At 27.5% G+C, this 27,280-nt stretch overlaps 1 protein-coding gene across 6 annotated transcripts in view; it reads right to left on the reverse strand.

Moving 5' to 3' along the window:
- Positions 1–21,847, reverse strand: part of LOC132940709 (6-phosphofructo-2-kinase/fructose-2,6-bisphosphatase) — a 36,279-nt gene extending 14,432 nt beyond the window's left edge. For 3 of the 6 annotated variants that reach the window (XM_061008414.1, XM_061008420.1, XM_061008415.1), the window contains exon 1: positions 21,198–21,847. In XM_061008414.1, the coding sequence (XP_060864397.1) occupies positions 21,198–21,369 (172 nt within the window). In that variant the 5' untranslated portion in view covers positions 21,370–21,847. Of the gene's footprint in view, positions 1–8,774; positions 8,914–21,197 lie in introns of those variants that run through there. The other 3 variants (XM_061008419.1, XM_061008416.1, XM_061008417.1) reach the window with 3 other exon arrangements.
- Between the last annotated feature and the right edge of the window lie 5,433 nt (positions 21,848–27,280).

Consider the following 27,280-nt stretch of genomic DNA (forward strand, 5'->3'; position numbering starts at 1 on the left):
TAATATGTAAAATTATTTAGGCTGGTATGATAAAAATGTAATTTGAATTAAAATTGAAAAATGTTATATCAACTACAATTTGGTGGATTTAAAAATGTATACCCTTACCTTAAGCACTTATTATAAGCACAATGTCATAATGTGAGTATTTAATTTAATTAATTAATTATTTAAAATAGCTATTTTAATTTAATATTATGTATGTACTAACAGCTTTATAATTCTGAAATCAAAATCATTGTTGGTGGTGGTATTTTACAAAAATTAATTATTATTTAATAGGTAATGTATTAGTAACCTAGTATTTGTGTAAGTGCCTATATTGTACACAATTGTCCAGATTTAATAATTATTTTGAGTTTTGTTAGAAATGCAAAGTAATGCTCATACTTAGATCAAAAGACGCAGTTATTCTATTAAACACCATTATAAAAGAATGTAAGATGCATCTCATGTATGTAACTTTTTGAATTGAATATTAAATACTTAATACATGATATAAAGTTTAAAATGTAGGTAATAAAACACAGAAAAAAGGAAACTTTCATCAATAGATTGTACTTGAGTTCATACTTCTAGACTAACTCATGGTTACCTGATGTCTCGTGAGGAACCTCCCTCCCATATATGACACGCGATGTCAAATTTGCTGTCAAACATATTATAATCGAATGTGACAAATACCACTAGCAAGGAACCGAAACAAATTATCCGGTACATTTGTAATTACTATTAAAGGACTTCACAACACTAAAAGAAGTTTGCTCAGATTTAAAGTATGTCATTATCTAAGAAATATGGTGTAGGTCTCACACTAATTATTCAATGAGATACAGGCATTTGGAAATATGCGTGTGACGTCATAGAGCCAAAGTCTGAACGGCGGCGTATGTTTTACGTGTAAAAGCGTACTTTTGCGTTTATGACACTGCAGGTGTGATTATAGTTTTGATATACTTTCTAGTTGTGAAATAGTAGATATAACTATTATAGTACATTTCGTAAAAATTGGTTTATATAGCAAACAATGCGAGTCCCGAACTCAATAATTTTAATAAATTATAACTTAATACAATGTATACAATAACAAGATACATTACATCTTAAATCAGACCATAATCTTAAGCTCATAAATATAATTGGGATTAAGAAAAAAAAACTCTGAAATACTATCGTAAGTTATAAAAATCAAAATCAAACTACTTTTACACGTAAAACATGGGCGACTGATCACTCGTCGGCTCTATGACGTCACGCGGCTATTCATCAACTCTCGTATCTCGTTGAATAATCATTTTTTGAACCTCGGATTCTTACCAAAAATGTTTTCATTATTTGGACTATAATAATTCACCAATTAACTTAAAATTAAAAAAAAAATGTAGGTATCCAGTATTGTAATGTCTTTTAATATTTTTGTTACTATCCTTAATTAATTATTGTATTTTACTGCAGTCAGCAGTCCACCCGACCAGGTTAGGTTAGGTACCTAAAAATACTTTTTTAGGCGGTACAGCACGATTGAGCATATACCTTTTTATTAACACGTTTGAGCATAGAATATTTTATGCGATGTTGTCACATTCACGTAGCCGAAATTTTGTAATTTATTATTTTCACGTATTATTACACCAATTATTATGATACCAGATGCGAGCCGTCAGCTATCGATGTTATCGATTTATAAATTAGTTCAGAATCAATAAAGTTCCGACGTTTTAAAAATTTAAAATTGGGAGAAAGTACCTATAAGATAATAAATTAAGATACAATTCCAAAATTATTATAGAAATAATATCAGTGCTCAATAGTATTATAGTATTCTTGACTTATAAACCGTGCAGTATTTTGTTTAATTTGTACCGCATATTTTGATTTTATTATTATTATTATCATACAGATTTATGAAATGTGACTATATTATTGACTATGAAATCATGTTATTTTTTTGATATGTTATAAATATTATTATAATTATTTAAATAAATATTTTTGTATAATATAGTTTAAATGGCAACGTTGCAGAGTTTTTTATGCTCTATCGTGTAGGTTTTCTTTTGTATTCCGATTTCCTTTGATACGCCGACAATTTTGCTCAATCGTGTAGCAAAAAAGGTGTTTTATGCTCAATTGTGTCCCAGCCTTTTTAGGTACTACACCTATTGTTTTTGTATTTTACTATAAAAAAAAATGTAACTTCCAATGACCACGATGACAAGGGTTATCTTTTCTTGAATAAATAAAAAAAAATAGTTCAGTCAGTGGTAACAAATTGTTATAGTATATCATAGAAACTAAATACGTAAGACAAAATCCTACATACTTAGTTCAGAATTAATCAACTTAGACGTTCGGTTATAGATTAACATTTACATGATTTACTGACTAATATTTATTTGTGTCTGACGATTCCCGTTGCTTTAGTATTATAAGAAAATATTTTTTTATAATATAATTTTAACTTAAAGTTATCAAGTAAATGCTGTTACAAAATAAAATTACATCAAAATATGTAGGTACGTATTCATTTTGTATTTCAAGGGAAGATGCCGTTGACGTAACGCTCTGGGAATTATTCCGTGATGTCAACCCTAGTCTGCAGCCTCATTTCTTAGGATATTAATTTATAATTTAAGAATATTATAATAATACAATTAGGAGTAATGTTTTTTTAATTAGTAATACGATAGGTTGAACTATTTTTTATTATAATTGGATATAACTTTAGACCCGTATTTTATATTTGGTTAAAATAACGCAAAATAATAGTGTTAAAAACCTGTGCCGTTTACATTTAATGGAGTTTAACCTGCAGAGGTAAATCCACAAACATTTCATTATTCACCGGCAATGCTGAGCATCAGATATTCAGATAGCACAACGATTCTTAAACTTTTAGTGAACACGGACTTCGAATAACTTTTTTTACAATAAAATATCCCATGTTATCATATTCAATGTTTTATTACTTATTTTATGTTACAAATCACTGGTACGTACAAACATACACGTTTATAGTTATTTTTATTTTTATTATATTTTATTTTTCATATAAATGTAATATTTTATTTTTAGATAGAGCCACCACGGACAGCGTGTCGCGGACCCTCAGGTGGTAGTTTAAGAACCGCTGAGCTAGCACATAATAATATATAATAATATGTTACAAAAAATATCTGTATCCTTTTTAACCAAATCAACAATTTATTGTAACTATACTTATATACCAGAAACTATGGACGGACACAATGGGAATTTAGCTTAAAGACACCTATCTAAACATTTTAAACTTATATTTAAAAACCTAAAACCTAACTAAATAAAAATACTAAGGACGCACAAAGTATCGAATACCTATACTAAATATATTAAAAAAAATTATTTTTTCTTGTCAAACTACTCCTTAAAATATGTAAGATTCTGCAAAATTACATTCACCAAGTCTATTGTGTAACACATTGTTTTATTATAAGGAAAAATAATAGGTTTTACATTAATACGAAACCATAAGTTATTACTAATTAGTCATTACTCATTACAAAGTTAAAAGCTACTTATTAAGTATCTACCAAATTAATATAATTGTGAGAAAGATTCAAAGATCTAACATCTCTAATAATAATTCAACATTGATTTTCTTTCAATACATATATTTTCTTCTAAGTTAGTATAATTTGGTATGGCATAGTTTTGTTATTTTAAGTAACTACGTAAAGTATAATAAAGTAATTAACACTTAAATAATCATTGTATTGTCAATATTTTTGAATTATAATTTATATGGTAACTATGGCTATTAGTACTTTTTAATGTACCTATAGTAGGTATGCCGTATATACCGCAAATAGGTGCATAAGTATTTTGATACTACAAATAATTCTGAATAAATAAGTTCTACAACATTCTAATAATTAATTCATTACACATTATGGGTGAAATCCATTAACATTCAATCGTTTATTATGTGCACCAGAAGATTTTATTTTATTTTAGATCAGTCTTAAATAAATATAAAATATTATACTGCTAAAATATCAATAATATTATATAGTCTTAGTGTCCTAAGCTTAACGAGTTTGTATGGTTTGTTCTGATGATATATTATACATCTTAATAGCTGATAGTAAATTAAATAGATCTTCGCATTGTTAGAATTACAATATTTAGGTACGCTACTAGATAAAAATGTTATGGTAGTCAGCATACAGCACTAACGGCGTTGCGGTAGATAACATACAAGACAATTACTGAATTACCACTCTATGTTATCCATTGGTATGACAAAATGTATTTAAGAAAAGCTAAACTATTAAATATAATTTTTATAAATAGAAGCTAGATGAAAATATTATGTTAGTGCGTATGAATTTTAAAACGGGCAGCAAGTCAAAAATCTTAGTGTTCGTAAAACATATAGTTTTTTAACATTTGCTAGAAAAATTGCATACTGTGCAAAATTCAAGTTTAATTGCGTATATAAGTTTTATTTTTAAATATTAAACAAAAATTATATTATAAATTATAAATATTACTTATTTTCTTAGGTATAATTTACATTCATATTTTCACCAAAAAAATAGTAAAATCATTCAAATTATCATTACCTGTTGCAAGTTCTATATTTTAATAGTACAGTTAAGAACTGCATATTATGTATTCAATATTAATATATCAATATTTTATATCTGTCACAATGAACGTGTTTAAAAAACTCATTACTTATATTTATTAACAAGTTTCTAATATTTTAAAACAAGATTTTACTTGCTAGTTGTTACTAAAAAATAAAACTATGGGTTATTTAGTGGTTTTTTCTGCTGTATAGTGATTTAATTAAATTGGTGTAAAAACATATTATGTGAAACTTTGTAACACATTATCAAGCTTTTTGATATGAAAAAAAACAATTTTATTAACAAACAGAAAAAATTAAAAAAGTAGAAAATTTTAAGAGTTATTAATAGCTGGAAAACTAAAAAGTGCCAAAGTATTTTGTAAATTATAAATAGGTATAATTTATTACAATGTCTTGAAAATACAATATAAAAGTATAAAGGTGGCTCGGCGTGGCGCAGTGGCTGAAATCAATCACGCTACGTGATTGAGAGTAAGCAACGGCCGCTGCCAATAGTTCTCGGATGGGTGACCACCCGGGTTCGTAGTGCGCAAAAACCTTGCCACACACACGTGTTCCTTAACCGACAGTCCCAATCCTACTGTACCAACCCTACCCACCTTACAGACTAATGACCTCAGTCGTCGAAGCCTTAAAACCTAATAAAAAAAAAGTATAGAGTATTATTATTATTTTTTTTTTTATTAGATAAAATTACACTGACGTATGTCATCTAACTTATTGTTGATTAAATACATTTCTTTAACATTTGTAAAATAGATAACAATTAGTAATAAATATTAGTAATAAAAGATACTATCGGCTACGTTTTAAAGTATTTACAAATCAGAAGAAAATTAAAATTAAATAAATAATAGTTATAACAACACGTCGTGTGGGCATAGGAGTATTATTAAAATAGTATGAAAAATAATAATTTTTAAGTACCTATCTAATAGTAGAATGTTTCAATTTTCAATAATTCATACTTTTTGAGTTACAACAAAAATACTAAAATCGATTGATGAGAAATCATTATTTTACCAGCGAATCAGTGACGCATTTAAGAATTTTTTATGGAGACCTCTTCCCTCCCTATAAATATGTTAATGGGGAGAATATCCAATTTCATCAAAATCAAAACTTTAAACACTCTTAAAACTTATATAAAACCTTGTATTACATTTTAAAACTATAGGTATGAATATAAATAGGTATTAAAAAGGGGAAAGTAGCTAACCACTCTACTTTACAGTTACAGTAATGTCGAGTATTGAGTATCTCAGCATTGAGTAAGTCACTGCATTATTGTATAATATGTATTAAATTTGAATTTGAACTTTTTGGTGAGACGTCCTCTAAAGGGCGTTGAAGCTAGTGTGTTTTTTAGTACAAAAAAGTCTTACAGAAAAAACTCTCACGCCCTAGAATAGTTAGATTTTATTAATTAATTTTTTTTTTAATTAAAAAAAAAGAGAACATTTTGCAGGTCGAGTCAGTCTGATATTCAAAAATAAAATTATAGAAGGTAATATAGAATGCATTTGAATAATGCACAATTTTTGTTATTTTTAAAACGTATTTTTCTACCACTATTTAAAGTAAAATTAAAATTCGGCCTTTGTTCTGATCTGAAAAATGTTCTTCTATTAAATAAATAAAAAATTAACGAAATCCGACTAATTTACAGGGCGTAAGAGTTTTTTCTGTTAAGTCATTTTCGTTGATATAATACACACAAATTGTATAGAATTTCGGAAAATTGGAAAAACCAGCACTGACACCCTTAAGGATAAAACATTGAATACGAAAAGCGAATCTAAGCGGAGATGGTCTGTCAGCCTATAGTACTATGTGTATTTTATGATATTTAATACGGTATACCTAGTTGAATTAATTTTTGACGAAAATATAGCGTTCATTATATTATTAACAATTAATTATCATAATAGTATAATTTATATGATACTATAGCTGTATAACCATCAACCAGACATCGCAAGGGAAAAATTGAACAAGTATAAAATACGGTGCTATAACGGTGTGTCGGTGTACATACATCGGTTTTAGTGTACCTCTGCAGGTCACCGGCAAATCGGCATTGGTATACCTCGATTGTGAACTAATTCGACCAAGATAGGCAATCCACCTGTTACATGTACTATTGTATTTTATTGTACATTTGAAAAAAAAACAATATATTAACAATCATTTTGTTTCATCTAAAAAAATCCTATAGCAACTAATGGTGGGTTGGCTATAGTCCATACCAATTTTTATTTGCTGAGGATAAGTTTTTTCATCAATATTTGTGGTAGTAAAAATGCTCAATTTTCGATATCAGCATCTTTTGTGATATAGAAAAATGAATCAAGTTGGTATTTTTGAGAGGTCAATATGAAAAATTCCATGTAAATTTCCCTTATATTTGTATATATAACTGCAACCTCTCTATCACGAGACCACACCACCCGCCCGCGCAAATGACGGATACTCATTCTATTAACTTTTTTCGGGTATTTTACTATCAACACAATGGTGACATAATATTATACCATTAAGTAATGTTAGTACAATGTACAAATTTGTTTTGTATAATTGTTATTGTGTGTAAATTAGATACACATACGGAAATTAATGTTATTTGTTCCATTGAATAATACGAGAACATTAAATAAATTGTATTTTGAAATTTAAATATACCACCATTGAAATAAGTTACTTTGTGCCTTGTGGAGTATCATAAACGTATTAGCGTTATTTATTTACAACCCTCCTCCCACACTTCACCATACCAAAAACCATATTATGCTTTATTAGAGGATGTTAGGCATCAAATACTAAGCAAATTAGAGTTTAATGTAGTTTAAAAATAGTACAAAGTACCTTTGTATTAATTTTCTATATTTAAGTGTAAATATAATTTTAATTACTAATGTATAAAAGTTTAAAAACAATTTAAGTATTTGTAATTGTAAATATGACTTTGTACACCTTACTAAACAACACACATTAAATTAAAATAGTAATAATAACTTAATGGATGTACTGAATTTTTTATTTTTATATCATAATAAGTAAATTTAATTATGTAATAAACAATACCGAAAGTCTCCTCCGCAGACACATTTGCTGCGACCACCAGATTTGCTATTGACGCATACCGCCAGAATAAAATATACCTACTACCTGGTGTTACTATTTGGTATTTATGATATAATATTCATGTTAGAAAATTAGACATTTAAATACAAAACACACAAATAAAAATGTTTTACATTTTGCTGTGCCGAAGATTTCAGTGAAAAACTTACTAAAATAACAATTTACAATACGATTCTTCAAAGACCAAAGTTGTGAATATAATGATTCTTATACTATGTTAAATACTACAATACAATAGGAATATAAAAAATAATATATATATTATCCAACAATAAACTGTACTTGAATGAATTATAGCAGATGCTCCATAAATACATTAAATATTAATATTAATTATTTAATAGGTATAAAGTGGTTACGAGAAATAATAAATCATTTAACAAAAATGTATTGTTTAAAGATAATATCCATGACACAAATAGGTAAATCTATAAAAGAAATGACCATCTTTAGTATTTTTTTAAATAATTATAACATTTTTGAAACTTGGTCAAAGAGCTTGAAAATGTAATAAAAGATCTCACATAAATAGTTCTTATTGAAACATAAAAATCTCAAAAAATACATAAGCATAATTTTTTCTATAGATAATTGAAGTTCAAATTTTGACGAAATTGGATATTTTAACCATATCGTATTAACGATTTTAGTTATTCTTTTTGTAATTTAACAATATTTACAGGAACTTTCAAAATATTTAGATCAATTTTAAGTTATAGCCTATTTATTCCATACAACACCTACCGTAACATTAATAGTATAATAAATATTATACTATAGTAGCAATCTGTCAGTATCTATCAATATACTAAATATAGACTGACAGACTGTCTCTGCTCATAATCGTTTTTCCTATACAATGATTTATTATTGAATTAAAATCTAACCATTACAGTAACCTAAAGCGTATACTCAATGATGAAGTTCACTCAACGCCTACTGTTTGTAGGTAATATTCAATTAGACAGGGAAACTACCTTTGGCGTGTACTCACCCTTGACGTAGATTTTAGACACGATCCTAGTGTTTTTATTCTGGTATCTGGAGGCGAGCGTTACGAACTGCGACTCGCAGTCACGGTTATGATGCATGGCTAACGGAAAATGCAGCGTTCGCAGAATACAGCGTTCGCGGACGGAAACTCCACCTCCATCAAACCGGTCCGATACCGCAGAATCCACCACCGCCGCGCGGTGCTAATACAGCTAGCAGCAGCGCGCGCACGCCCAATTGTTTATTTATATTTATAAACGAATACGAATAATATAACATTATATAATATATAATACTATATATTATACTATATAACACTCATCATATCATATCATACAAGGTATATTGTGTATGAATGCGCTTTTTGTTTAAACTAATCTTATAATTCGTAACTCTTGCTTTTTCTTTGCGTGTGCTAAACAAACGTATTAAAATCTCATACCTTGAAATACTGAGCCATGCCGGGCATGCACTATATATTAAATTATATATATATTGTATTCAATATTCATTAAACAGTAACTCGGGGACTTAAATATTGCTGTATATGCTCACTTGCTTGTTATAAGAAATTAGAAAACCAATGCAATATGACGAAATATTAGTAAAAACCCTGTAAATATACTAAGAGTATTGAATACCTATGTCAGAATGCGTGGTTTATATAGGCAGCATTTATAAATACATAGGTATATATTATATATTAGTGTACGTTAGTTAAGAGGACGCTACACCCGCATATGTTGACTCCGTCTCACAAATGTAAAATATTGCAAAAAACTGTTTTGCGCGGGTAAGAACGACTCAGGCTGTAGTCCAAGCTAAGCAACCAAATTTTCACACTATAAAGAGGAGAACCTTTATTGTGCAACGTCGTTTTTATTTTTTTGATACTTAAAAAGTTATTCAAGTGAAAGTTGTTTTTAGTTGAAAAAATAAAAAAAATAATTAATTTTTAAACTTGAATAACTTTTTTTTGAGTTCTAATATCGAAAAAATAAAAACGACGTTGCACAGTAAATGTTCTCTTCTTACCATCGCAATACAATTTTTGCAATGTTTTACATTTGTAAGATGAAGACAACACCATGCGGGTGTAGCGTCTTCTTAATATGTTAAAACAATCAAGTTGAATGAATTAAACAAAAAAAGGGTACTAACTTATTTTTGTGTTCACAAAAATATTATATTTGTTTATGAATAATGTAATACTACATTTTTTGTAGTTTTAGAGTCTTGAAATGAACACGGGGTTTTACAATATCTACTAATTAATTTAATTAGTGGATATTGTAAGTCAGTAGGTTGTACAAAACATGCAAACTATACAAGTGTACCCATAATAAAAATAAGTAAGTAAATACACGCCGCCAAAAGCTAAACAACATTCGTTGCATGCTTTGATATAATGAAGTATACTTAGAACAAGAAAGCATGTCGATCTTTCCTGAACATAATATAATAGATCGTAATAATTATAAATTTAGATCCTAAGCGCCGAGCGAAATATAAAAACACCGGTTTCACAATGTATGGTCATTTACAATGGGTGTGTGTTTTTTTTGTGTGTATCTGATGTCGCCTCTATAGGAGCAGAAAAAAATTATATTTTTAATTTATTGAACAGTTTCAAGCAAATTCAATCTAGTAGGTACTTTGGCTCAAAATTTTCCAGTGCTTTTCAAAATTATCGAAAAATAATCTTAAAAAAGGTGGGCAAGTGGGTGTCGCTTTGCTGTACAGTAGGTTGTAGGTTACAAGTGGGTCACTGTAATGGATGGTGTTAAATTTGAATTCAATGATAAATATCATTGTATAAGAAAAACGATTCAGAGCGAAGACGGTTAGTCAGTCTATGGTATTACTAAGTATATATATTATGATGATATTGTTGTGAATAAAGTAATTTATATATATATAATATATATAAAAGTTGAAGAGTTTATAAATTTTTAAATACAAAAAATTTATAATTTTTAAATTTGATAAAATTTTAAAAAAATATTCCAACCTTGAATGCTTATAAAAAAAAATTGTGCTTATATATTTTTAATATTTTTTAACTGCCTTTAAGCAATATATCAGGAGCCATGTACTAATAGTTCTTAACATTGTACAATAATCAAAAATAATGTTTTGCCTTTATTGTTATTTATACATCTGAATTTTTTTATTTATGTTAATAAATGTAGGTATACATTAGTAAAAATAATGTCAAAAAACTCAAAAAGTATAACAAGATTTCTCATAGAGTTGTTCTTGAATTTCAATTAACTATGTTGCAAAATAAAATAAATTAAAACCACGTAGGTTTAAGGCCTATTAGTCTTGTCAATATTGGAGTATTGGGTAAGTCACCCGTAACTAAGGAAGTACACAGAGTAACTGAGGAATTTATTTTGTAGTACAAAATTAGTACAACATATGTACGCAATTTCAGCAAAAACTCAAGAACGACAGACTGACACTAAAAGAAAGCTAGTCTTTAAAAATACATTGAACAGTAGGTAATTAAGAAAGATGTCCAGTGAGGACACCGATAGGTTACTTTAAATTGTACAGAAATATACCGAAAAGGTAAATAAATTAACAGTGTTGGACTAGCAGACTAGTTATGAATTAATAAAAACAAATTCAAATAAAATATCCTTAGGAATAAAAGCTGACACGCCTCAGCTCAGAATCGTTTTTCGTATCCAATTATTTACATTAAATTCAAATTTAATAAATATCCATTACAGTGATCAACTCAAAAACCTCAATAACGAGATCCACTCGAAACATAAATACCATACGACGGATCGACTTCCCCTGTTTTTATTCAAAGATACATTATCCATAAACCATAATCATAACTCGCGTCTCGCAACTTAAGGCAAATTATGTTTGAGGCATTGTACTAAAATCATTTATAGTGTTCATTTTGTTACATGTTTTAATAATTGCGTTTTAGGATAATATAGACTTGGTCAACTCAAATAAAAATAAATAAAAAGCATAACTCAAAATTACACATGATTGCATAAAATTACAATTGTTTGATTTGAAACAAAATTAATATCTACAGCTTAGGTACGCACGGTGACGTATTTGGGGGGTGGGGGAGGGGTCAGGGAGGCTTGGGCCCCGAGCGGTAAATTATGAATTACGGAGAGCATTTTGATATAATATGGTACCTAGGTCATTTGGGTGATAAAAAAAGTAATGATACTAATATGATACGATAACCTACGATATGTGTTTAGCCGACGCTGAAAACCGAAGAATTGAGATACTCAGAATAAATGAAAGCAGAATGGAAACTGATAAGATATTACACGGGCTCTTATAACGAAAAATATTTCGTAGACGGTCGTGCCAGTAATATTATCGTAACGTTAATAGTAAATTTTGATTTTTTTTAATATTACTAATTTGACACCATCTAAAGCTTATGAAAATGCTGAAAATTTACAAAAGTATTACCACAACAACGATCTAGCCTCTACATTTGCAAATTAATGTATCCATTTTAGAAGTTTTTTGTTAACATTACCAAGTGTTGAATTACCTAATACTGCAATTAAAATGTACTCTTTGATCATAAAAATTAACCATCAAGATTTGTATCCATATGTAGAAATTGCGTGAAGAATTTTTCTTTCTTGTCCTATATCTAACTGTTCTGCTGAGAGATCTTTTTCAGTCTTGAAAAGGGTCAAGTTCTATTTGACTTCAAAAACTACAGACAATAAATAACGAAAACTACAGAGATGAATTCTTTGGCTGTCTTAACCATAGAATCATGTTTAACAAAGAACTTAGATTATGATGATATTACCTATAAGGTATCAATAACCTTTGCCAATGAAAAAGCGTAAACATTTTTAATTTTAATATATTTAATATTCTTATACATATATGGCATACTGACATTGTATGTAATATGTGATTCAATAAATTTATTGTTTATGTATACCTAGTATGTATATCTTTCAGATTATGAGTGTAGGCATGTAGTAAATAATGCATTAGTTTCATTATCATGTGGTTTTTTCAAATACACATATTGCTAAAGAAATTTAGGTTGAGAAGGTGGCGTTTTTTTGGGGGAGCGCAAAATTCCTAAATATTTCTCTCCATAGTTACGCAATACGCAGGAATATTATTATAATAATTTTTTTTTAATAGTAGTTACATAGTATGTGAAATATACATATGTAAGAAAATTACATAATATTCTATACATTTCCCACCAAATAGGTAGTAAAGATGATATGAATACGGAATACACTATCTCTAAATTGAAACATTTCCTACATTTTAATAAGTACATAATATTACCTACCTATAAGTTTACTAATACATTTACAAATTTAAGTATTTATTGCTTATACCAGTGTTTCCCAACCTTTTTTGTTATGGTGACCCACAAATATGAAAAAGACAACCGCTCCCCCACAAAAAAAAAAAATATCAAGTATGCCATAATATAGTAGGTATTATTAATAATCATTATTATTATGAGCAATTTATAAATACACATATTATAAATTATAATACATTTATTTATGTAGGTAGGTAGGACTCATACCAAGGTACCAATCTATATTTGATTTGTATTATTTACTATTTAGCAGTATAATATTTTATGACCTTGATAAAAACTGCATAATTATATAAATATAAAAATACTATAATTAAGTTGTAAACAACAACATTGAATAAAATCAAATGTATCACAATTAAATGCACCAATGTATTAGAAATATTTGTAAGTTAAATAAATAAGAATGATAAGATAAGTGGAGTACCATGATGGGAAATCCCCACTCTTCTTTCAAAGCTTAAAATTTACTTAAAGCTCAATACTTTTCAGAATATTAATATTTTCATTTTTTTTCTCTAAAACTGTTTTTGAAAACAGATGTTATGTAATTGGTACCTACTATGGCTTTTGGGGTGTCAAAAGTAGAAAATACCCAGTAGTCTCTCATAGGAGTGTGTAAACATGAATTTCAGGTGCTACAATATAGTTGGGTTCCTTATTTATAATTTATTTAGGTCGTACAAAAATATTTTATTATATACAGAGTGATTCACCGAGCGCGCACAATCCCATTTTTTCCTCTTTAATAATGAGTTTATTCAAATTATGATTTTTGGAACTTTTAAGTATACTTAATGACTGTATTTTCAATTATTTAATTTTTTTATTTATTTATTTTATTTATTTATAATATATAAACGCCAAACGGCAATTTTAAATTAACAGATTAAGTTTAAATTTAATAGATATAACAATAATATAATAATACAAATACACACAAAATTAGAACATATGGAAAAACACAACATAATTTAAACTAAATGGTAATACCTTAATTTAGCAATATAAATCTATGATATAACATATTTATAACAATGATATTATTTAATTACTTATTAAAATCAAAATTAAGATTGTTAAGATTACGAAGCATTCTGTGCAAGGGGTGATTATGTCCGTATAATGTATTGTGAGTTGGAACTTGGAAGAATTTTTAAACCATTTAAGAAGTATAGTGTGGTGGTACAAAACTTATTATTTTCAAATGTGAATAACCATTTTTCCTTTAAATTCAAATCAAAATTCCTATCCTACTTATTATTTAATAGACTACAGTTATATTTTAAGAGATACCCGAGGAGATACCTATTACTAAATACTAATATTGTACATGTTATTTTAATCACATACTCTAATATGTATTCAAAAGTAAATATATTTATTATGTATAAGTAAGTTATGTGTATTATAGAATTGTTTAAAACAATAATTTCAATCCAAAATCACCCAAATCTAAAAAAGAATTTTTTATTTTTCAAAAATCTATAACAGAAGCGAAAATTAATTTATCAAATACTAGTAAACCACTAAAACTCATCCATTTCATCTTGGCCCTCAGCTGATTCCACAGGACTCATAACAATATAATATGAAAATAACCAATTAATACCTAAGAGGCTAAGAATATTAGTAAATCATAAATATCATGATGAAATAAGTAATAACCAACACATATAATGTTAATTATATTTTAAGTTGGATATACAATATTTAAATCATATTTCATATTAACATTTAACATTTAAGTTGGTTTTGCATTACAAATCATGATAGTTTTTTAATATAATATAGTATTTGGTGGACCCCTGATTTTGTAAATCGTAAAGGTCCCCGATGGCTAAGATGTACTGCACGAGTTATATACATATAATATTGTTATTCAATTTTTTTCTTTACGGGTAGGTTGGCTATTAGGGTACTACGATTATGTTTTCTTGTTATTTAATATTTTTTTTATACAGGTTAAGTAATAATCAATATTAAATATATAGTTGAATGTATTTTGTTTATAAATCTTAAGAAAACTAAATAAAAACCAAACCTTAAATAATTAATTTATAGATTTAAATTTTCAATTTGTAATTAACCATCTTTATTAATTTTTATATCCAACTACTTTTTTTATCCAACTACTTTTTACTTTTCTGTAACATTTATACTTTATACATACAATAATGAGAGCACTATACATCCGTATATTTTATCTGTCTGACATACATGTAACATAGGTTAACTTTGAGGTTAGCTTATTGGGAAAAATTATTTCGCAATAAGTAACAGATAGATTACAGTGGTAACTGTAGAAAGCTAAATGTTAACAGACATACCTAAAAGATAATTTTATGTGTTCTTAGAATTATTATGATAAGTAACTCAATTAGAAAACATTTTATTTTTAAATACTAATAAAAAAATAAAATAAAATAAATATTTGTGTTTAATTAGATGTATTTATTGTTTAATTTGTGGTATATTATAGTTTTCTAACTGATAGTTATTAAAATTCTATAACTCTTCCTCAAATAATTTTACAAATATAATTTTTTTTTATTTTTAGTTTTTTTTTAGAATGTGGTCCAATATTAGACAAGGGAAATAAATATCTAACAATAAATGTTTGATGTCTTCTTATCCTAACATTAATTTTTAATTATCAAAAATATCTCCGGAAATAGTATAATTGATTTAATTTCACTAAATATAACAGCAATCAACAGAATATTCATGGCTGGATTATTTATTCTGGTTGAGTGTTCACACTTTGGAATAAAAAATGTAAACAAACTTATGGGTGCCCAGAACCATTAATATAGGTTAATAGTTTAATACATATTTTATGTAGTTCAGGGAAAACCTAATTTAAAACTACTTAGGTAGCTATTTGATTTATAGAATATTTCTTAGAATATTAGTTCAACTCATTACTCATATAATAAATACTATGATACGATAACTATAATTATTACTATTACAAAATGTCTATTTAGATAGTCTAGACAAAATTAGTGTATTTCAATAAAAAGTTAATACTTAGTATCTGCCTGTCAATAACTAGTACTAAAAAACTAACTATAAAATCAACTCCCAAGTATCAGGTTTTCAGTTAGGTACTTATTCAGTTCTTTTGAAAAATATTAGGGTTGTATGGATTTCAATTATTTAGAATTTTAAATTAAATACCAACTAATGTTTGAAATAGGTAGGTTAAGTAAAATGTAAGAAAATATGGGAATATATGGAGAACATAATATTGATCTTTTAGCTTTTAGTTTTTTTTAAATTTAATAATCATTAAAACACAGTGCTAGGTAAACAAATACATATAGTTTAGATAGTTGTTATAAAATTATATTTTAATAAAAAAAAAAAGGTACAAGTAAAAAATACTCATTCGACTTAATCAAGATTATTTGAAGTATAAAACTATAAAATAATGAAAACAGCGTAATGCGAAATAAAAATAAACCACACTGTCCAAAGTGCAATATATTACACAATACCTAATACATTTCAACTATTATTTATTTATTCATACCATATTGTAATTGAAATCTTAATTTATTCGTCATTTAAGATTTACATAACGATTAACAAACATATTTGCATATAGTACCTACCTACTTAGGATGTATCTATTATATTAGTAATTTAATTTTAAAATATTATGAATGCTCGGTAGTCATAGAAGAATAATATATAAATGTAAATGCATACCTATATCAATTAAAATATAAAAAATTGCCATATGAAAAGAAAAATATATAGATATAAATACTCAGAAAATAACTACCTACCTATGTTTCAAGTATTAAGTGGACCAATTATAATTACAGACATATAAATTATAATATTTACAATTGACACTTATAATTTTTAATCATTAAAATATATTTAATTACAATAATAATAAGTTAGGTACCTCATATTTATAATTAAAATTTGTTTTAAATACTTTTAAAAATGATTAGGATTAAAAACACACTTATAAACTGTGAGCATTTAATTAACAGACACAGAACGACAAAATCAACTGTTATTTCTTTAGGTATCTTAATCTAAACTATTTCATTTGAAACAAAATAATTTCAATAGGTCACTTATTAATGCTCAAGAATTATATTTTAAAAAACTAAATAATTTAAGACCATAAAAAACAATGTAAAATGAAAACCAAAAATATATTGTTTTGGGTCTTCAGTACAATTTAAAAAAAGTCACATCAGTTTATGTCTTTTAATTAATTATAAATAAGATCTTTTCTTTGAAATTTAGAATGAAAATAATGTTTAAGAATTCAAGACTAATTATTAAAATTATATGGCTTTAGAGCTATAATATCTTTTAAGAGGAAGCTAGGTATATCAAAAATAGAACTTTATAATTGTAGAAACATAAAAATAAAAACCTTATAAAAACTTCACTTAAATATTATATAGTTGTATAACTATAAAAGTGATAACTAATAAGTATTAATTATGGGAATAATTAACTAACACAAATACCTACTATATTTTAATAATAAATAACTAAAATTACATTATATGTTGGAACATCTAGTTAGGTAACCATTTAATTCTTGTTCTATGGAAATGTTCTATAGTGAACACAAAGAAACACCAAGAAAAAAGTAAATATTATCCATAATGTTTAATTTATTATTTACGAGATTTATTATTAATAAATATGAGATAGTTAGGTAAGTGTATTTTTATTTGTAAATAGTGTATTAAGTAGATACTCAATCAGACATTTTGTGTTACAGCTAGCCGCTAGGCACCTAATCAAAACCTTTAAGTTTTTAATGATATCCACCAAATATAATAGTAAACTATGTAATAAAGAATAAACTAAACAATTTTAAATATCAAAGAAATGAGTAAAAAAAATTAACAATAAATATTAAAATTGGTCTTCTGCGCATCCCCACGCAACATATTTTAAATAATTACTATTAATTAGTACATATTATTTTATACAAACACGCATAATACAATAAGTTGTATTACCTACTTAATACTAATAACCAGAGCCTACTTAGGGGGGCCTAGGAGGGCTGCAGCCCCGGGCCCCAACACAATTAGGGCTTCCATATATTACTGTAATACAGTCATACACGATTTATATAATATATCAATCAACAATAAATAATAAAATTACTTATAGACTTATGGTATAATTTATTTATAATCTTAAAATAGGTACAAATTGAATATAAAAAATGAAATAGTAAAATAAAATATTGAATTTATATTTTAAGTTAAGAGGCCCCACTTTTTAGCCCTTTAAATTCCTAAGTAAGGCTCTACTAATAACTAATAAGTAATAACTACAAATATTGCTCATCTGAGATTGGTATTTTGGATCGCATAACAGCATTATAGCGTTTACTTCATCAGAGAGAATTATATGACTACTTCGCGCATATGATTGAGGGTCGGTGGTCGATCTCTAAGTTGTATTCATACTCTATTTTTAGTCCGATCCAACTTTATATAGCAATTTTTACAATAATATTCAATGAAACTTGATTAAAATATGAAATTTATTGTAAGCTCAAATGTTTATTTTTTTTGGTCTGTATGTATTAAGAGCTGGTCACTACTCCCGCATTTCTAGCTTCCGTTACAAGTGCATAAAAATGAACAGCAAATTTATGCTCAACAGTTCACGTTTAGCTTCGTTAGTTTAAAATTTAGAGTGAATCAACTTAGGTGTTATGAAACTTAACTTAATGGTAAGAACATTATATTTGTTTGTATGTTGGTCTCTTACGATGATTCAATTTCTAGAAACTTTTGGGTATATAAAATAGTGTAATTTAAAAATGCTCAGAACTCGCTTAAAAACTGAATTATCGTAAAAAACCGACATACGAACACATATAATATTCCTACCATTAAGTTTCATAATAAGTTAATTCACTTTTATTTTTAAACTAACAAAGCTAATCATGAACTGCAGAATCTACATTTTCCATGTTGCACACTTATAAGAGTAAGACACTGACGACAAATGTAGGTACCTATAACATATGATCAGCCCCCTCATAGAAACCCACCTAGTTACGATGTAGATATAGAAATGTCAAATGTGGCCTGGGTAATACATTTTCCCGGCCTGAATTTTTCTCTTTTATTTATAAAATATGTAATATGTAGTGTTATATAATATTATTTATTTTACAAGTTGCATGGGTAATAATACTTATTTCTTGATTAACAATATTAGTTTTATACAATGTTTTCATTTAAAAATATTGTATTAGATTGCAGAAGTGCTGGTTAATATAATGTACCTACAAAAATATAACTATAAAAATGTCTTGGTAAATAAAAAAAAAATTTAAACTTCGGTATACTATAATTATTATTATTCTGCAGATTTCCATTATAATTGTCAATAATACTTCTGACACTGTATTCAATATTTATTTATTATTATACATGTTTAATGAAGAATATTAGTAACAACGTCAATAACTGTTATAAGTTATAACTTATAAGGGAATGTTGTTTTCTTAGTGCTGCTATAAAGTTGTACCTTAGACCATTTATAAAGGTTAGTATCTTCATTAGGTACATATAGAGGTACCTAGGTACAAAATTAAATAACAATTAATGCAACAATAAATTACTCTTATTTGTATTTTAAAATGGATGATAAGGATAACACATCTCAATTGAGATGAAACTGTATAAATGAATATTTAGAACAATTATCATGTTATACATAAATACCTTATAGAATAACAACTTCTAAAAACATCTAAAGGTTAAACATCACTTCAGAATATTATGAAATATTGATTATAGATTAAAAAAAAATAATCATTTACCTATCTATACTAATATATAAAGCTGTAGAGTTTGTTTGTTTGAATGCACTAATCTCAGGAACTACTGGTTCGAATTGAAAAATTATTTTTAAGTTGGATAGTGCATTCATCAAGGAAGGTTATAGGCTATATAACATCACACTACGACCAATTAATAGAAGCCTGGGGAAGTGCTCAAACAGGGATTTTGAAATTTACGATGGAAATATTGGCTAATTTAAAAAGGGTTAAATTTGGTTTTTTTATTCATTGGATTTTAGTATGGTTAGGTTAGGTTAGGATTATGTATTATTTACAGTAAGGGGTCCGCGATCTACCACAGGTCGATTGCCAATCTGATAGTATACTGCTGCGAATCAGAATTTTTATTCCAGGCAAAAGAAAAGTTGAGATAAATTTTGAACACCATACACCGAATATTAAATAACGAATTGAACAAAGTTTGAGTCAAATAGAGTTGGTACATTTAACGGGCAACAAAGTGCACGGGATCGGCTAGATAATTATATTTATATAGTTATATTATTGACTTCCTATATTATTTTAAGTTGTAAGGTATATGTAATAAGAAATAATAATCAATAAATAATTATAAATATATACCTACCTATATATCTACCTACATTAAGGTAATAACAATAATATTTAAAATTACAATTCTTTGTGATAACAAAAACAAAGTATTGATTTTTAAGTAGGTAACTTGCTAAATTGTTATTTTTTTATTGAACTTTTTCAAGTTTACTAATATGAAATAACTTTTAAATTAACTCTTAGCTAATAGCTAAAAATTTTTTATAGGTATTATCTAAGTTAACTAACTACTTAAAGGAGTTAAACAAATTTGATAATACCCAATGCATGGACAAATTAAGCTTACAATTTAAAACTAGGCTATAAATTATTTTAAAATATGTTTGATCATTACATTTAGTCAATCAATAGTTAAAATTAAAAACTTTCAATCTTTCATTCAAAACTACATATAATATTTTAATAACTATCTACCTAGGGTATTTGTTTTAATTCTAAAAAATATATTAAATCCTTAATAAAGATATTCATAGGTTTGTATAATATGAGTGGTATTTCTAACTACCCAAGTACCTATTACCCGAGCTATTACCTAACTAGGTATTAACTTAGGTAAATTCCTACTTAACGGAAACAAGCTATCACAACTAATTCACAAGACAAAAATATGTGTGAAAATGATTTACCTCTAATTGGAAATGGTTTTGTCAGCACAGTGTCTGTGGTTGGAGGTAAATGTCGATAAACTTGATTGTTTTCATCTTTGGGTGGCCAGTAATGTTCACTGCACAATTTGACACAGTCACCATTGCTGTAATCGGGTACAACAGTCTTCACTACAGAACTGCAAACGGCCATTACTTCATTAATCACTTAGTAACGTACGTGAAGCTAAATTTATAATGTATATTACTATGTTATTAAATGTTGAATATTTATAATACAAAAAACAGGAGCGGATTATAAAACAAAACAATAAAGAAACCAACAATTAAAAAAACATTCCTTTCATAAAACAACGAACCGTTTCGTTTAAATTAAATAAACAGAATGGATTTTCGGACAAGAACGGGCGGTTTGAACGACTGTCGCGCGAACGAACGAGGGAAGCAACGTGCAACAGCGATAGTGACGACTGACCACTGACGGTACTACGGTAGAACGTATTCTTTTATCTATGGTAGTACGGTACTACGGACTACGGTAGACAAAATTACTATTTACTCAGTAGCCACTTGACGACACACAGAACCGTCAGGACGGACAGACCCGTAAAACGTGCTGTACATCTTGGATGATTTTTACGAACTCCGGAGTCCGGATGAATGACAACCATCGTCTATCGATTGATAAGAAATTTGATAACGCTTATGGCTAGAATAGAATGATGTACGCGACGTCATTACTCGTAATTTCTCCTAAAATTTTGTAAATTTGTGATTTTTGAAAAACCCGTCAGCATTATGATTGGTCTATAGCCTATAAGTTTAAAATATATAAATACTTAAATTATGATTGATCGTACGCAGTTTTTAATTTTTACAAGACCTTACACCATGAAGCGTGGAACAACGTCGTAGTCATTTTTGTCTTCCATGACGGGCCTTGAATCTGACACTCGGCCGCCCTACCAAATGATACTGATTACTGGAATCAACATTCATCAGCCGATATATTCAATATTGATCACGGACTAAAATATTAATAATATATTAACATCAGCTTAGTCCGTGAGTGGCGTACGCAAGATTTTTAAATGGTGGCTGTGCTTAAAATGAGCCATGAGGGCAGACGCGGGGGACGGAGTCCCTTTTCTTCGTAGAAAATATTTATGCTTCTAATTATATCCAAATCAATATTTAGGTACGCACATATTTTTTACGCTTTTACATCCCCTTTATAATTTTTTTCCAATTCAAGCATAATATGTCGTATAATAATTTTAGACGTTTAGCCGTTTAGGTGAGGCAAATATGAAAATGTTTATACAACTTCAACTTTTCTAGTAGTAAAAATGATCTAATCATAAACTTCGATGGAGGTTTTTGGAAGCAAATTTGATCTACTTGAAACTTTTAGGAGGTCGAAATTGAAAATTCTCAGTATTTTTTAAAATAATCGGGGAAAATAATTGAAAAACTGTTTGGTAACCTTGGTTAGACCGTCTTCTCTTAGATTGTACTTGATCAATTTTAATTCTTTTTCTAAAAATGTCAATAAAAAATTATTGGTTCGGTCAAAAAGCTTAAAATGTAATACAAGACTTAGGGCCGTTCTTAAATGCTTTATATTATACCTAACTATTTAAAAATGGACGATACATAGACACGATTATTTTTTATAAGCATTTAAAGTTCAAGTTTTGACAAAACCTCAATAATCAATTTATAGTTTTAAATTTATAAAATATTAGGTAAATTTGTACAGTAAAAGCTTGAAAATTCAATACAAGGTCTTTCATACAAGTAGTTCATACTTTTAACAAAAAATAACTCATCTTTTTAGGAAAGTTGGTATGCAAATGCAATGTTTAAAAATGAATTCATTCTAGTAAGACGTATATGAATTTATATAATTAAGTCAGTAAGTAACAATTGCAAACTAACAGTTGTATGTACCATGTACTTACTAAAGTAATATATGACTATTTTCCATACGTGACACAATTTTTAAAATTATTTGACTCTTTTGGAGGTATAATATTATGAAACAATTTCGATTTTAGATTCTGAGCGGAGCGATGAATGTATTGATTTTACAATGAAGGAAAAACGGAAATTTATACGCAAAATCGGTTTTTGACAAATTTGATATTGATTTTTGGTTTAACTCTAAAACAAACGAACGCATATACATGACATTTTCACTGGTTGTTTATATTCGCAATTTCTATAAACGATAAAATTTTCAACATATTTTGATTTGTTTTGTACTGTTTAGGAACATTTTCAGTTTTCAATTTTATTAGTCTTTTTTTTTCTATGAATGTCAATAAAACTTAATGGGTAAAAAAGCGTGAAAAATTAATATAAGGCTCCTGGTATATTGTTACAATAGCAGTTGAAAAATATTAAAAATACAGTCACGGTTTTTTTTTATAAACATTTAAAGTTCGAATTTTGACAAAATTTATAAAATGTTCAACATTTATATCTAAGGATTGAAAATTTAAAACAAGGTTCCACGTAAATAGGTTATAATATATAAATTACTTTATTCACAATAATATCATAGACTGACTGACCGTTTTCGCTCAGAATCGCTTTTCTTATACAATGATATTATATCATTGAATTCAAATTTAACACCATCCATTACAGTGACCCACTTCTAACCTTCTGTGTATAGCAAAGCGACACCCACTTGCCCACCTTTTTATTTTGTTTTTCCGTAATGTCATAATAAAAACGAGGAGCCGTGTGGCCGTCCATCCGTCTGTTAGTTACCAGTAAATAGTTACCATTGTTGCGGTATTAAGAAGTATATTTTTTGTCCGCAGTTACGATTGTTTCATGTTTGTATATCTATATTTACCTACTTATACATTTTGTATAACAGTTATATATTCATTCTAGCCAATATACTATACCAATATACACACCGTGAGTTTGCTGCAGGACTTACACAGTTACACGAAGTCCGCCGGTGTGATGCAACCGAACCGGTAACAGAGACCGTGGCTAAACCTAAGCACAGGTCGGTATGAAAGAGGACAAAGTGTTTTGTCAGACGCTTATTTTGTTGCGCCTAAGACTCGCAGCTATTAGACCTATTACGATTTACGGTCCTGTTATATACGTAATACGTGAATAGTATTTTTTAAATTTAAATACGTTATGTGATTGATCGTAGCTTTGTAAGGCGCGCCAAGTCAAAATAATGGTACTCATCTCTGTATGTTTTGTAGTCTACAATCAGCTTACTACGGTCTTAATATTTCGTGTTCATATCGCAGCCTGATTTTTTTAGCAAACATTTTAAACATACTGTCATACTGACTTAAAATTCTCCAATATATTCCGTAATATCTATATCAACATTTATTATTTTCTATAACTCCAGCAATGTAAAAAGTAGAAATGAAATTTGATTGTTAAGGATGTCTGCCAATTTTGGAAAATGGTAAATTGTTGTTTAATTAAGGGAATCGGTGGTGGACAGTTTTTAAGAAGTTCGAATTAGGCAATTTTTAAATTGCATGCATGCGGATCTTGTAAATGTGTGCATGGTAAGTGATCATTAGTATGTTTACTGTGTGTAAAGAGATAGTGGAGCGTTCCTCCACGCGCATGCACAAGTCGGCGGCTCGATGTTGAGAGTGCGAACTGTAAACAATACATACTCATTTGTATGTATTTTGTTCCATTTTACCGATCGACCTGATATTTTTTCAGAAAACTGATCTGTTTTCGTTATAATGTCTACTTGAGATGGGTCAATCCACATTTCAAGATTTCTGATTTAAATTCCAAATAATCAACGTTTGAATTCAAAATTTCAAAATATTCAAAGTTAATTTATAGTTGTTTGGGGGTAGGGGGCACTGATCGATCTCAAGTAGACATAATAACTAATTCAAATAAGTTATAAAAAATATTATCATACATCGCATTACTATAGGTTGACCATTATAATCGAATAAAGATTAGTATGTTTTGGCTAAAATAACAGTCCGCCACAGATAAAGAAAATTTATTGTGATTTATAGTATTTTTTTTTTGTTAATCTACCTCAAAAGATCGTTTTTTGAAAATGTTGCTGTGGGAAATTTAAATGAATCGGTAGTTTGTAGTAGTTCAAACTTTCAAAGTCTGAACCATACTTAATTAACAATAATATATTATATTGTATTAAAGATGTGAGCTCAGTAAGCTTTACGGGTAAGCGTAAATTACGTACATTTTACCAAGATATTTTTTTACCGGGTAAATTTTTTTACTGTTCATAAAATCGAGTGACCAGTGACACCTCATTTTTAATGTTTTTACTAGTATTTAACTAACTTTTATTTAGGTAGTCAAAGTAGCCTATACGACTATAATTAATGTATAGACACTGTATTTTAGTGTATAGTCGTATAATAATTAATAGCCGTACACGAATAGTAAAGATAGGTTGGAAGATAGTAATTATAGAAAAAAATATTCATTCTACATCTACACACTTCATAAAAAGGTTTTGAGAAGGTATGAAAAAATTGGGCACGTAATCTTTATTTGAAAATTGAATAAAAATTACAATTACAACATTTTTTATACAAATTTTACGTAAATCTCTAAATTTGTATCTATTTCAGATTTACAATTTGCTTTTTTACCAAGTAAAGTTATATTCATACAACAAAGATATTAAATTATCTAATAGGTATAATTAAAACTGTAATTGTCGTCTAATAGTGTGAAGGCTTATTAGTTATTACTAATTAGTAATTTTTAACAAAGGGGCTAGTGGCTACACTTAATTTTTGCTTATATGTTTACAGCATAGACATTATTTACATATATTTTATAGACAGGGTGTACACTGTACAGGGTAAAGGGTTTACAGTTTACACGTTTACAGGGTAAAACTGCAAGAGTCTATAAAATATTTTTGCACTTTTGTAAAATTGTGATTACGACTGCAATAGTTACTGGTTAGGAAATTAAATATTACTAATCTAATAAGTGTTTTAAACTGTTTTCAGTTATATATAGACATTTTCAATTTTCAATTTTTTTTACTTTTTTATCTATAACATTTATGTCGTGGAATCGAAATGCTTGAAAATGTAATACAAAATTCCTCATAACTCATAAGCTATTATATAATGGCAGTTAAAAAATATTAAAATCTAAAAATGTATACTCACGATTTTTTTTATAAGTATTTAAAGTTCGAATTTAGACAATATTTATTAAAATCTTGAAAATGTTCAAATTATGTTGTAGTTCAAAAATTAAAAAATGTTCAATTCTTATAGATAAGGAAAAAACATTTAAAACACGGATTCTCATAAATAATTCATACTGTCACCAAAAATATAATATATATATATATATATAAACACAGTTCTAAACAGGCATTTTAAGTTCAAATTTGGATGAAATTACAAAATTAAATATTTTATTAAAATTAAGAATAAGTAAAGATTTTTGTTATTTTATTGTAATTTAAAAATATTATAGGCTGACAGACCATCTTCGCTCAGAATAGTTTATCATTACATACAATGATTATTGAATTCAAATTAAATTTTAACACATCCATTACCGTGACCAGTGGCGTAATTACGGGGGTGCATGACGGTGCACTTGCACCCCCTGGTGTTATGTAGCAGGTGCAAAGATATGCTTTTGCACCTGTAGAAGCTGAACTTTATAACTATGAAAATACAATATCCTAGTAGGAAAATAAATTTAGTTGGTACTTTATTTTTCAAAAGCATAAGGAAAATCAAACAAAAAATTAAGAAAAAACGGGAATTTGTATGCAAAACCAGTTTTTGATAAAATTAATTTTGTTTTTTAGTGTAACTCTAAAAAAAATAATGATTATCAATGAAATTTTCACTGAATGTTTATTTTAGCAATTTCTATATGCACCGTAACATTTTCATAATATTGCAGCTCTTTTTGATTAAAAATTACGAGTTTTATTAGTTTTTTTTAAATTTGTCAATTCAAATTTTTTTGGCCGTTCAAAAATTTTAAAATATAATAAAATGTTTATCATAAGTTGTTATTGTTGGAAATTAAAAATAAATATGAGCATAAATCCACAATAATTT

The sequence above is a fragment of the Metopolophium dirhodum genome, chromosome 3 (genome assembly GCF_019925205.1).
Source record: "Metopolophium dirhodum isolate CAU chromosome 3, ASM1992520v1, whole genome shotgun sequence".
Taxonomy (NCBI): Eukaryota; Metazoa; Arthropoda; class Insecta; order Hemiptera; family Aphididae; genus Metopolophium; species Metopolophium dirhodum.